Source organism: Pelodiscus sinensis, chromosome 14 (assembly GCF_049634645.1).
Source record: "Pelodiscus sinensis isolate JC-2024 chromosome 14, ASM4963464v1, whole genome shotgun sequence".
In the NCBI taxonomy this organism is placed as follows: domain Eukaryota; kingdom Metazoa; phylum Chordata; order Testudines; family Trionychidae; genus Pelodiscus; species Pelodiscus sinensis.
In genome coordinates, this window is record NC_134724.1 from 22,566,890 (window position 1) to 22,581,575 (window position 14,686).

The following is a 14,686-nucleotide window of genomic DNA, read 5'->3' on the forward strand; positions in this document are numbered from 1 at the left end:
GCCTTACAATTAGGAGCATCTATCACTGTAAATTGGCAGGCGACAAAGAAATTAGCTGAAGGAAGCAAGGAAAATTAAGGGAGGAAATTGCTATGGTTTCATATGAAATGTTAAGTAGTTACAGAGTCATGACTGATGCACACATGAAGAGCACCAGAGGTAATTTGTACTGAGCTCTATAGCAGCACAGAGCAGATCTGCATTTGTTCAGCTCTGTAGATAATTAGCAGAAGTGCTTATTTTTTCTGCCCTCTGAACAACTGGCAGCATGCAGACTTGGGAGAAGGGAGTTAATATATGTGTTTATTCTGCCACGGTGGTGTCTTTCACATTGGAAATAAAGATTGTATTTCTCTACTGTTTGAACTGAATAATTGATTTGCAGCAGTGGAAAATTGCCTTTGCTGTTGGTCAAAAGGGGCACCATTCAGGTGGTCCTTATTTGTGGCTGTCAACCTTTCATTCATGAAAATGAAGAGGATTACTCTGGCCATGGTGCTATAGATCTACATGAACCCAACGTATGAATAGGCAGGGCTTGTTGCATAGAACTGGAAAAAGGGCCTTCTTCTTCTTCTCCCTCCTACTCAGTCCAGGATTTTTAGTGATATAGACTAGTCATGGATCAGAGCTTGGATCAAAACATTAATGTGAGACCTCTGTTGATATCTGGGATGCCTATTTCATGGATCCCAGTCATCCATGTGGAAGCTCTCTCAATAATTTCTCTAAAGCCCTGCTACTAGGTATGGCAGATCCATTAGCCAGGCTGCCACTATTTGGTTGGTTCATTGCTGCTCTGTGTAACCCCCTATGAGGGCTATCAATTTCCGTAACAGTCTTACTGTTATTAATATCTTACTACAATATGCCCTGTAGAGCTATTGCATTTACTGGAGAGAAGATCATGCTACTTGATGTGGTCTTTATCTCCCCACCCCTCCCGACACACACACACACACGTTCCTGGCCAACCCACTTTCCCCTAGTAGCAGATGAGCCATGTGGAGTTTTGCAGAGGGGAAGGTGGAAGTGATTCTGTAACAGGGAAAACATCCCATATAGTAACTTTTATCCTTCACTGGATTTCAACACAGCTTTCCCATTGGTTTGCTCCCTTCTGTACTGTGCAGCTGCAGGGAACATAAGGCTATATATTTCCAGAGCCAAATCACAGACAGAGATACATAACGTATAGAGATAAGTCACAGTCCTTAGTGGGAGCATGATCAGGCTACATATCGTATATCTTATTTGTTTCCAGTGCTATTAGCCATGTTGATATCAGGACATGAGAGAGACCCATGTGACCCATGAGAGTCCCAGGACATGAGAGAGACATGAGACATGACTGAGTCAAGGTGGGGGAGCTAATATCTTTTGTTTCTCTTTACATCTGGGAAAGGAGAGTTCTGAGGAGCTTGAATCCTTGTCTCTTTCGACAGTGGAAGTTGGTGTAATAAAAGATATGACCCACCCACCCTTTTCTCTGTCATGTAACTTAGTCACTTTACAGATGTTGGTGCTTTCTTTGGACATCAGCTAAATGTTAAGGCAACTTTTTATGCTATTGCAGACTGTGATGCCTACATTCAGCTTGCATAACTAACCTGGAGATTTTGCATATGATGCATGAAAACAGGAGAAGTTAATAAGTGCATATGAAGCCAGGAAGAAGTTGGAGATGATGGGAGCAATGGTGTTCAATTCAGCTGCAAGAAACAAGCACAAATTAATTTTCATACTCATATGCTTCTGATGGGCCTGGGGTGAGACAGCTATTTCCTCAAAATAAACTGACACTTAGATATTGAAGAAGTTCAAGTTACAGCTGCAAAACCAGAGTATCTTTCTAATGGGTTTAATTTTAGGCCAGATTGTGACACCCTTACCCAAATTGGGTATTATCCGACTACATGAGTGAAATAACTGACTTTAGTGATGATACTTGTGATATACAGGATTATCGGGGGAAGGGCATCACAATCTAGCCTTTAATTTTGGTTTAAGTATTTAAAAAATGTAATTGAGCAGATGAGGCACTTCTTAAAAACAAAAGAGAGAGAGAGAATTTATTCCTTTCCACGCAGCTTGAATTTGAAGTCTTATGAAAAATTAACTTAATGAATTCCAGACATCCCAAACTGCTGCTAATAATGATCAAATGCTGGAAAGCAGTAGTGGGAGTCACCAAGGATCAATGCTGTATGACCAGCTCATTTGTAAATGAAGAGCTGTGCAGAAGTCAATGGGAATTTGCTGAGTGCAAGGGTTTGCAAAATCAGTTTGGTTTGCATAGATCTCTTAAAAGAGATTTGAAATTAATGCCAAATAAAAAGTGCACGAAGAAGTATTTGTGCTGGATTTCCCAAGGTGATGAATATAAACCTCTCCCATTCAACTTAATCAGAGCTGTGATGCTCAGCACCTTTGACAATAATGCCATAATGGCGGTAATAACAAACTGCCATAGTGCACTTCCACTTATGTTTCCTTTTCACACTATGGGCATGATCCTTCTTAATCTGAGGATAAAGGAATTTTTGCCATTACTTTCAGTGGACTATATTCAAGCCCCATTTAATTTTTTAACTGGCTTATAGATTTCTCTGGCCTGGAGCTAAATATTGAAGTACTGGATTTATACAATTTCACTATTACTTTTGCTTTTCACTGCAATTTAACATTAGCTGGAGTGGATGTTAATGTCTCACCTATTACTTGCAGGACATGATTAAGAAAGAAGTTTTAGAGGCTGCAGCCCAGAGCCCCAGACTGCAGCCACTAAAACTCCTGTGTTCTGGGCTAGGCCTTCATAGTAAGGTGAAGGAATTTGAGGCAGATCCACACCCTGATGTTCCTCCTTTTCTTCCACCCTGGGCTGGAGCCACAAGCACCAGGAAACTCTGTCCCTGCCTTGTCTTCACCTGGAGGCTCTGCCCCCGCAGCTCCTATTGGCTGGGAATCCTGGCCAGTGGAAGCTGTAGGAGGGTAGGGTCTGTGGGCAAACATGGTGCTGTGTGGGCTGCATGGAACTACCTATTCACTCCCTGCCCCCCCGCACACACCAAATGGGAGCTGCTTCAGGTAAGTGCCCTGCACTCCAATCCTGTGTCCTAAGCCTCTTCCTGCACCTAAGTTCCTAACATCTTTCGAGACCCCACACCTGAACCCCAGCCCTGAGCTCAGTCCAGCACTTTAACTCTCACCTACACCCCACCCTTCTGCTCTGAGCCTGCTCCCATACTCCAAGCCCTTTGTCACTAGTGTAGAGCCTCCTCCTACACCCCAAATGCCCCATTCCCAGCCTGCACCCTCAGTTGGACCCCTTGCTCCCTCCCACACCTCCATGCCTCAATTCACAGCCTCCTCCCGCAAACTAAACCCCTCATTTTTCCCCAATGTGCAGACTATGGAGCCCCACAAAATGTAATAGTCCTGGCCCTGATTAATTGTACACTAACTTTCCTAATTGATTCGCTTAAGATTCCTTTGTCCTGTTTGCTTTGATGATCTGATAGAAGGTGGTCACTGGCCAAATTAATAAATGTTCTTGCCCTGAGCCATAGTTAGATGGGTCAAAAGTAGTGTGTGGCCAGACTTATCTCAACCATTGGTTGAGCGGCACACCAATTAGCATCTATATTGAGTGTTTGATTACTGATTTAAGACTAGGATGCATTAATAACCAGTGACAATGTAAAATGTGTTCTGAAGTAGCTGCCGTTTTGACTTTTACAAAATGAAATGAATTAAAAACATATTAAATCCCTCTCCGTCTTGGCATTTAATTTAATTTAATAGTAGATATTTTATAGAAATGAATTTAAATTCTCAGTCATTTGTTTCTAAATTATGGGGGGCTCTTGGAACAAATATACAAACCAATCAGAATGAATGCCATAGCAATAATGAAAGTAAGAACATATCCTCTGAGTGGTTCGTTGTTCTTCCCATGTCCTTTAGCGAAGAAGTGGAGTGCTTTGTAGATGTTATCCTTGCAAAGAGCCTGGTAGATAAATCAGAATTTAATAGGGTTTTTTTGCAGCAGAAAAAGTTACTTCATAACAGAGAAAACTGGCCCAAAACAACACATGCTTCAGGTAAGAAATAATTATATCTATCTCAGGTATTTCAATGGAGTTTATCATGGTATCTAAGCACTGAAATAAGGTGATAATCAATGCCCTACAGTATAGTATAGTAGCTAATCAGAATGAGTGATGCTTAACACTCACTCAGTTTGTTACAGACACTTACCAAATAAGTCTCTCAAAATCCAAGGGAGAGAAAGCTAACTGAGGGAAACTGAGGCACAAATTAGTGACTTATCTAAATCACACAGCAAGTCTGTACCAGAGCTGGGATTTAATAGCAGGAACCCCACAGCTCTTTCTTCTCAATCCCCTAGTAGACCATGCCTCTTGCTATAGTAAAATAATTAGACCTTTCCAAATATTTTATATTACTGCTGGTAAGAAGATATAGTTCAGATAATTACATATCTTGGGAGCAGAGTAGGGTAGAAGGAAATTGATGCTCTTTATTGTACCTGGAAAACTTTGGGTGCACTGACAAGTGAGGCTAGAGCTGATGAGAGGGTTGCAGAAAAGATTCCTGCAGTGATTAGAGGACCAAAACCAGAAACCATGCTCATAACCTTTAGAAACAACAAAAGTAAAGAACTGTCAGTCTTGTGAATAGGATACATCTATCCATCATAGCTATTTATATGATCCCAGTTACCAGAGTGCCTCACCACCTCATCTGCAAAACCCCCTTATGAGATAAGGAAATAACAGCTCCTATTGCAATTCAGAAACTGAAGGCATAGAAAGACTAGGAGCCAGGTATTGAACAGGTATTTCTGTGCCTAACTCTCATTGCAATCAGCATAAAACCTTAGCAGTGACCTTAGCAACTTCAAGGAAAAATAACTTCTCAAATGTATGCAATGTAGGGCAACCTAAGGTTACTTTAAGGCTTTTCACTAGAGTGTCAGCTTCATGATGCAGGGGCATGGACTGCTTTTTAATATCTTTGGGAGGCAAAACTAAAAGCCTTATGAAGTGTTGAAGAGAGCTCTTGAGTGTTGTAGGCTATGTGATAGTGGCAAGCAATGTAGGAGACTTATCTCTTTGTAGCTTACTGCTACAGTTTTCAGGATTTGAGTTAGGGGTGTTCGTCTTGATGCAACTTGAACAGTCAGTAAACAAAGTTTGTAGATTTATAATGTGAGTGCATCATTTTGTGTGTGCTTGCATAGTTTATGATTTTGTGTTTATATAAATAAAACACTTTAAAACCTGGAAATTGTTCATCAGCCCATAACGACATTCCTGGACTTTACAGCTGGAAAAGTCATAGCCAAGGCTACAGGCTGAGGATCCATTACAGTTAATTCCAGATACAACTGTGTCATTGGTGTTCCCAGTAGCATCACGTACAACACACGCAGCTGAGGAAACAACAGCATATGATTATTTCTCTTTCTTATGACAATCAAAGAATGTTCTCTCCACACTTTAGAGCTTAGCTGCATGGACAGTGTACAAATGGCAGTTTTATCCCGCATAGTATTACTTTTCAGTAGGATAAGTTCACTTCTCTGGATTGTGAACTTGAACAGAGGCTACCAGAATGTGATTACCAGATTTGGAATACAAATAGGGCAACGTACAGCACTTCTATGTTTCATAAATGCCCAAAAAGTTATAAGACTTTGGTTTTCTCTCTCCTATGAAAGGAAGTTTCCCACAGGGCTCTAGCACACATACCTGTTCAGGGGAGAGGATTGCCACTTACTAAATTGTTTCTAGCAGCACTATTAAAAAAGAAAGAAACCTTTATTTCTTGATCAAAGATTTAGTGCACCCTTTGTAATGAGAATGTAACTTAATGTTTGCCTTCCACAGATGACAGATACAGTACAAATCTGTGTTCTGTACTGTGTCTGTTTTGTTGAACTGTCATTTCAAAACTCCAGTGCCATAGGGCATCTTGTGACCTAACATTTCTTCTTTAGGGAAATAATTGATTTCTTCTGTCTTGAGATGTGAAGATTCAGATTTGCATGTAACCTTTCACTAGTATGTGCAGTAATACGAGCAGGAGAACAGCTGGAGGCCACTTGGAGAACTTTCATATGAAAGAGGAGCAAAATCATGGGCAGATTGATTTGTGGTACTATTCCTGCCTTTTAATCCCAAATTGCTTTTTTCTTATGTTCAGAGCCCTGTGCTGATACAAAATATGTATCTGCATCCACATCCATATCTGCAAAAATGAGCTGCAAATATCTGCAGCCATATCCTCTGATTTGCAGGGCTCTGCTTATGGTACTGTACATAAATAGTCTTTATTTCTGAATCGTTTGATATTGTAGATTTTCTTTACAATAGAAGAAGAATCTCTATGCACATATGTAAGCTAACATTTGGTAAAATTCCATCCAGATGCCATATAGAGATTTTTGTTTTTATGGAATAGTTTGTTTTGCATTTTAAATACTATCAAGCCAAAACAGCTGTCTTTCTACATAGCAAATCCTCTGGATCAAAAGAAATGATGAGGTTGACCATTCATATGCCTGTAGAGCTCTAAACCTACTTAACTATATTATCTATGGCATAAAAGAGATGTTCATTACTTACCTGCACATATTGCAACTCCTAGGTAAGCAACAGTTGTAATCAGAATGGCCAACATTGTTCCCTTGGGTATAGCATCTTGTGGGTCCTTAAAAATTTTAATTGCAAAGATTATTGTGAGTCCTTTATGTATTTGTCAGTTAAGAGGTTATATTCTGATTATTTACAAATTAGCAAGTTTTGGTACTGACACTTGGTGACATGAAAATATTTGGAGGAGGGTGGGATTGTTACTAGTGAGATCGACACAAGGAATTCACCTCTCTACGAAGGACACATGACCAATCCAGAACTCCATTTAGGGTAATGCCACACTGTGGTGCTCCCTAGCTGAACAGTTAGGGGAACTTTAAGGGTGTGTCTAGACTACCTAGTTTTGTCGACAAAAGTGGACTTTTGTCGACAAAACTATACCAGCGTCTACACTACCGCTGAGTTCTGTCGACATAACGTCGACAGAACTCAGCAGTTTTGTCGACGCTGGTATACCTCATTTTACGAGGCATAACGCCTTCTGTCGACAGAACTCTTAACAGAAAGTGTTATTGCCTGTAACATTGCGTCCAGACTACGGAGTTCTGTTGACAAAGCAGCTTGCTTTGTCGACAGAACTCAATGTGTCTGGACGCTCTTTGTCGACAGAAGTTTTGTCGACAGTATCTGTCGACAAAACTTCCGTCGACAAAACGCGGTAGTCTAGACGTACCCTAAGTCCCATTTGCATCACCACAGCAGGCGCCCTTATGCTTTGGCTTTAAGCATTCATTCAAACTACCCATTTAATTGCACAGTTCAATTAGCCAGTAAGATTAGGGTAAATAGTCATTGTGAAAGACAGACACTATTATTACTGTTGAAAACTCATAATCACCAGTTATGTTCAAAGTGAGTGCCTACCTTTCAGATTGCTTTTACTTTTATATTAGATTATTCAGGCAAACTCTGCTGTGTGTTATTGCTGAGAGAGGGCAGTTTGTTGGATCAGCATTTCTTCTATAAACTGTCACTGAAAACCTGTATCAGCACTGTTCATGCTTCTGTGAATAAAGGGCTCTAAGACGTTCCATTATTAATTATGATTTTTAGGCGATTTTAATACCATAAACATTCTTGCAGGCTATAACTTAGTATATACTTCAGTTTAGGAAGCAATTTTTTTTGTTAATTTTCTTTTTAAATTGATTTAATGAGGACTCTTTTTTTTTTTTAACTTTAACAGAGCATGCATATTTTTACATCTGTCAGAATTTTTGGGACCTTTCTTAAATGGATTTGTTTTTTCAAACGAAATTTTGCAAGTTATTGTGTGGATTAATATTGAGGAATGACTTAATTACATTATCTTTTAACATTATCAAACAAGAATTAATATAGTAAAGTTTCACAGGGCTAAAAAACCCACAAACAAATCACTTCAGTTGCATATGAATCTTTAACTTCCAGTCTTTATGACTTTTAATGCATGTCATACTAGTGTTCATGTGTCAAGTAGCCCTTACATAGGCATATAGGGGTCTTAAAACGTCAACTCGAAGGACATTTACTTAATATGCCATCACCCTTTCAGGGTCTGAGCTAAAGCCCTGGAAGTCAAAGCGAAGGCTTCCACTGACTTCACTGAATTTTGGATCAGGACCTTCGTGAATGAATGAATGACAGGCTGTTAGAGAAACAACCTCATAATGGTTTGCTATACATTTTAGAGGCATTTTAATTTGACTATTTCATCTAAAATTTGAGATAAGTTTATGTTGTATGTTTATTAGACTGGTTAATTTCATTAGATCACTTCTGACACAATCAAGTATGGTTAGTGGGGAATTTTCCATGTGGATGGAGGGTATGGAAATGTACATACAGTTCTGTAGGGCCAGTGTGGAATGGGAATAGGGTTGCCATCCCTTCAGGATTGGCCTGGACTCTCCAGAAATTAAAGATTAATATTTATTTAAAGATTATGTCATGCGATTAACTCTCCAGGAATATGTCCAACCAAAATTGGCAGGCCTCGGTGAGAATGTTATGTGTACAGCCAACCCATTCACTCCCCCATCCTGTCCTAGTTCTAGACTGGTTCTTAAGATCTGTGGAGAGTACTCCACATGGTCTGGGAAGGAAACAATACTGCTATGGAAGCTCTACTGTGATGTGTATAATTCCTTTCACATCAGTGGCCTGCCTGTCAAAGGCCTAAATCAAAGCAGCTGCTTTTCTTGCGGACAGTAGATGTGATGAAATAATGGGGAGTTTCTCAGGCTGGAATGAGGAAGGGCTGATTCAATCTCAACAGAATGCTTCTAGTCCAACAATAATCATGTTAAAAATATCTATCATTAATGCTGTTGACTGGATTCTATCATACTTACTCCTTTTGAGTAACACTTGGCTTCAAAAGCAGCTACAGTGAAAATAAGGCAAACCAAGCTTGGGGAGTAAAAATCCTGAGGGGGGAGGAGTTTGCCTTTCTTTGAAGCATGGGGAACAGGTCACTTGGGGCACATCTACACTGCAGGGCAAAAGTCAAATTAAGCTATGCAACTTCAGCTACATCAATAGCGTAGCTGAAATCAAAATAGCACAATTTGTCTTCTGGTGCTGTCTACACAGCAGGAAGTTGAAGGAAGAACACTCTTCCTTCAACTTCCCTTATTCCACATGAAATGAGGGTTATAGGAGTCAGAGTAAGAAGTCCTCCATCTCAACATTATTTTGAAATAATGATTTGCTGTCTAGATGCTCATTTTGTTATTTCAAAATAATGTCAGTTATTCCGAAATAATGCTACTGTGTAGATTTACCCTTGTTTTGAGCTACAGTAAATGGTGGATTTTCTGTAACTTGGAATCTTAAGCTCAAGATTTGAGGATGTTTGTAATTCAGTCAGAGGGTATAGGTCTCCTGGAGTGGACAGGTCAGCTTCGGTAGTTGGCAATGTCCCAGAAGATAGATTAGATTATCTTGATGGGCCCTTCAGACCTTAAAGATAATGAGTCAATGTCACTGTTCAGAGTAAGGATGACACAACTGGCCCTTAGAGCTGGTCCAGTTTGTGAATGTTCTACAAATACTTGAGTATCAATTCACTTTGACTGGAATTGAGCACTAGACCTGGAAGGCTGGGTTAGGGTATGCCAACTCTAGATATTTTACATAGCTGGAGTTGACATACCTTAAACTGAGCTTAGCACAGCCTTCACATAGGGAGGCTGACAGAAGCAAATGTTCCTGTCTATTTCCATTACTCCTTTGACTGCCAGGAATACAAGTGCCGGCTGGAGACATCCTCAGTGTTCGATTTAGCGTGTCTGGATTTTTTGTGATATTCTTTGAATATTATCGAGTACTGAATATTTTCACAAGTATTGGGACTATTTTACCAGATGCTTCACAAAGCCAGAAAAGCCCCTTTTTTGTATTTTGGAAGTACAATTCAATCAGCTATGGTATTGGGTATCAGAAAATAGCTAACATAAAGCCATAAAAAATAGATGGCATTCATAGTTAGAACTAATATCAAATCTTTAATTTACCCATTTGCTTAAATATTGGAAACATCACTGAGACTACAACTAGAGTATAGGCTTCTTGCGCAAGAAGCTTTTTTCAGAAAGAGCTTCTGAAAAAACTTCTTGCACAAGAGAGCATTCACACTGCAAAAGCGCATTGTAAAAGCAATGCGCTTTTTCAAAAGATAGCGTCCAGATTGCCTGCATGCTATCTCACATGTAAACAGTGATTGCTATGGACAGAATGGCCACCAGAGCACCTGTGCTTTTTCCTCTTCCTTCTTCTTCCAAAAAACCTCTCTCTTCCCCATCCACACACACATTTTTGTGAAAGAGCTCTTTCACAAAAAGGCTTCTTCCTTGTAGAATGGGGATTACCAATTACGCGAAAAGCCCTCCATTCTTTTGATTTATTGTCAAAAGAACGCGCTTGCAGTGTAGACGTAACGCAAGTTTTGTCGGAAAAATAGCAATTTTTTTGACAAAACTCTGTAGTCTCGACATAGCTTAGGTCACTAATCTTTCAGGCTAACTTTTATATTGAAGAGGAAAGAAGGAACATGCAAAGTTCTGGTCTCGTTGATTCCACCAAAATGATCCTTTCTTGAATGAGCTTTCCAGTTCCTTTTTTTTATAGGTGTAAACTTGAGTTTTATGGTATACTTTTCAGTATGATATAAGGGGAATTAGCAAAGCCATTGTAATGGAATTATACAGCTAATTTCCATAATGGATCTGCTAATGTTATGTTATTCTGAGTTACTGAAACTCCAAATTTAAATGAAGTAATTTTGTAATACATTAAAAGGAAAAAGGGAACTAATGTGCTTGGATAATAAAACATTTAACAATGGAAATTTTGCCGTATGGAATTACTTGTTCATTGAAACCACATAGAGTGTTAATACTTTTTCAATAATTTTTCATTCTTGCCCTTCTGTAGCCTAACAAGTATGATGAAGTAAATAAAGCCCATACCTTCAGATCTCCTGATATATTGGCCCCTGCGAGAATGCCAGTAGCTGCTGGGAAGAAGATGGCAAAGACGGAGAAAAATCCTTCACCTCTGAAATCTGGTCCAAAATTTTCTGAAAATATTGAGGCTGCAAAGACAAATGAAAATGAAATGTATCTCCAAGCCTTGATTATGAAGTTATCTGATGTATAAATGAACTAGCCCTCCGCCTTAGGAAGAATGGGTTCCAATCTGTTGTAGCTCATAAGTGAAATGAATGGAATTTGATATGGAATCTCACTCTAGTTCCCTGCAGTGCATGTTTCTCCAAATCAAAAAACTACACCTCAGTATTGAAATAGCAGGCATGTTCCACATTCAGGTTAAAACAGACAATATTGTGTGTTCACATATAAATAATCCAAACTGCTAATGTCAGCTTCAGAGCAATTCACAGGTTCAAAAATAAAAATGGACTAAATCCAGTGACCCTGAAATATATTTTTAAAAATGGGTTAACTTAGTTTATATGCTCATTTATCTTAGGTTACAAGATCAGGTTTTCATCCATTCTGAATGGGAATTTTGCAGAACTAAAGGTTGCAGGAGTCAGCCAAAAATATTAATGTATTTTATATATTATTTAGTCATAGCAACACTTGCCTTGGTAATTAAAAAAGCCTCTTGCCTTCTTTTCATTGTTGGTTGGAATGACGGTCCCAATGAAGAAATTCACAATGGCAATCAGAAGAATGACTAGAAGAATTACTTGAGCCTGTTAACAGAGACAAAAGTGGACTCTTTCTTATTTTGAATACAGTGGTAGCTATGCCTGTAGTGGTATTTATGTAACACTTATTATTTATTTCACATTTATACAATATTAGAACAGACTCAGACACTGATTGAGCAGATGATTCAATAATAAGATGACTACATAGACAAACTGCCTTGAGCTCTGTGACAATAACAAATATTTTGTAACATGGAATGGATATGAAATATAGAAATTTATGGCCACCGCTTTATATTGAAGTCTGGTTCCTTTATAAGAAGAGGAAAAAAGAAACAGCTGATGAATAAATATTTAGATAAAGACATTTTATATTGCTTGTTTAGTTTCAGGAAATTGTTATAATATATAATTGACCACTCTTACAAGTGGCTGTCAATTCAGGGCAGAACATAAAGATAAGGCTGCTATTCTGGACCTGATTTTGAAAGGCACTTTCCACCCTCTTAGTTATATCAATTCCTTTATTTTGTGGGTATTTCTCCCATTAATACACATGACTGAAACTTTTACTATTTGTACTGCAGACAGGAAGGCATGTTGGATAGCAATGTAACAACTCACCTTTGAGCCAGAATTCTACATAGATTCAGCATGGCTACACCATGCATTATTTTTATGATTATTATTATTTCTATAGAGCTATAAAGATAAAAGGGGCATGTACCCCAGGCTGTAGATGATCCTACCATAAATTACAAAAGCAAATAAAATTAAACTGCCTGTGGAACACAAAAACGCCTCTTTCTCCACAAATGTGGGTGTGAGGCAGAGAGAGAGCCCATCGCCTAACTGCTTCCACTGGCATCAATAGGTAGCTCCCATTTACTTCAAAGACAGCAGGTAAGCTAATGTTGAATGCTTTCCAAACTCCCATCTGTCGTATGTAAAATTCTACCCCCCAAATCTTGTCTTATGCTTATATAACACATTCTGCGTCAAAATAATATTTATTTATATATAACTTTTATTGCTTACCTTTGCTTCCCATTCCATACCAGCCACAGAAATGCCTAAAAGAAGAACTACAGTAATGGAACCTATTATTCTGATGTCATTGGATTCATCCACCATCAATGCATCACTGCTCTGGAACAGGTAAAAACACAGTTTATATGCTAAGATGGATAAATCAGACAACCAGGTAAGATAGAACGGAATGAGTAAATTAGTTTCAGTGGTTTTATGATTTCCTGTGCTAGCTGGGACTTAGTAGTAAAAATTAGTGGTTGACTAATTAGGAACCTATTCCCGTTAGTGATTTTGAAGCCTTGTAGCACTATATAAAACACTTCTGATATAACTTAGAAGTGATGGAAAAGTGTATTAAGTAGGATTCATGGTTCATTTAGAGAGATCTAAATAACAGCCAAAGACTAAAGCATTTAGAAGGGGATTATCATTATACAAAGGTGACAGAATCCCCTGGTTTAACCACATGTCACAAATACTTATATATTTACCTTAAGAAGCTCTACAACAGTTTCAGCGAATCCAACTACATACATGGCTACTGCTACAGCATTGGCAAAGGCAAAGATAAGTCCTATTGATCCACCAAATTCAGGTCCTAAACTTCTTGAGATAAGATAGTAAGCTCCACCTGCCAACAGAAGAAACTGTTGCTTTAACATAATTCACCTATTGACAGATCTTGCTCAACTTACTCATGTGAGCAGTACCAATGAAAGTTTTGTCTTTTGCTTGAGAAATGCAAGTAGGATTTGCCCAGTTAATGGAGAGGAGCAAAAGTATGGGTGGATGGACCCAGGAAACTGCAAAAACTCAGCATTTGGAACTTACTACATAATTTCAAATATTACGTATTGAAAATGACTAGCTCTTGGATTCATTGATATCTTTTTAGCATATATTAGTTGGTATGCAAACCAGAAACTAATTATATATAGTTAAAATTCTGACACTGTATAAAAAACATCATCACTGAAAGGTTTTTTCCTTACCTGGTTCCTCCCATTGTTAGCGTAAACATTCTTTCATCAATATACAAACATGCACAATACATTCCCTAAATATTTCACAAAGTTAAGCCATAAAACCTGAAATTTGTTTGTATTTCTACATAGGTGGAACCTCAATTAATCAATTAGATAGTTCCTCCTATCATAATGAGCCATAATGTTTAATATTAGAATGTTTTAAAATCAACGTTTCTGAAGAGATGTTGTTTTGGAGTTAGCTCAGTAAAAGATTGTGTTTTCTTACTTTATATTATTGGGCTAACACCATTACAATCTCTCTATTTTGTTCTAAATCAGTACTGCAGACTTCCATATTTTCCATACAGTTATATTTACGTACCTCCTCTTACTACTCCATTAGTGCAAATGGCAGACATTGAGATACCTGTTAATGTTGTTACTACCACACTCAGCATAATAACCACGATTCCAAGACCTGAAAAATCCCAAAAAGAATATATTCAACCTAAATACCTGCTCAGCACTTGAATCCTGTAGTTAGAAATCACCATCATCCACTGCGAGAAAAACAGCAGGTGTACCTTCAAGACTCTGAAATGCACTAAACTTTTAGATACAACAAATTTCATGAAGTACCTGAAATATACTAGACTTTAGGATTGCACCAAGAGTAATCACTTACGTTCCAAGAAGCACCTGAAATGTAAAAGGATTCTATAAGGAAATGTGCCGGAAATGATAAAAGTTAATGTGTCCGTCAATTTTCATCAGCCTTTAAGCTAAAGGAAATGAGGCTCATAATGTTCCCTCTCACCAGGAAATGCAACCTGAAATGCTCT

At 38.4% G+C, this 14,686-nt stretch overlaps 1 protein-coding gene across 4 annotated transcripts in view; it reads right to left on the minus strand.

Annotated features, from left to right (window-relative positions):
- Positions 1-14,686, minus strand: part of SLC12A1 (solute carrier family 12 member 1) — a 73,507-nt gene that overhangs the window by 35,033 nt on the left and 23,788 nt on the right. For 3 of the 4 annotated variants that reach the window (XM_006135065.4, XM_006135067.4, XM_006135064.4), the window contains 10 exons: positions 14,227-14,322; positions 13,368-13,507; positions 12,883-12,993; positions 11,775-11,886; positions 11,135-11,259; positions 6,654-6,738; positions 5,307-5,458; positions 4,553-4,660; positions 3,886-4,009; positions 1,611-1,712 (listed from right to left, as the gene is read on the minus strand). In XM_006135065.4, the coding sequence (XP_006135127.2) occupies positions 1,611-1,712; positions 3,886-4,009; positions 4,553-4,660; positions 5,307-5,458; positions 6,654-6,738; positions 11,135-11,259; positions 11,775-11,886; positions 12,883-12,993; positions 13,368-13,507; positions 14,227-14,322 (1,155 nt within the window). The remainder of the gene's footprint in view (positions 1-1,610; positions 1,713-3,885; positions 4,010-4,552; positions 4,661-5,306; positions 5,459-6,653; positions 6,739-11,134; positions 11,260-11,774; positions 11,887-12,882; positions 12,994-13,367; positions 13,508-14,226; positions 14,323-14,686) is intronic. The other variant, XM_006135066.4, reaches the window with a different exon arrangement.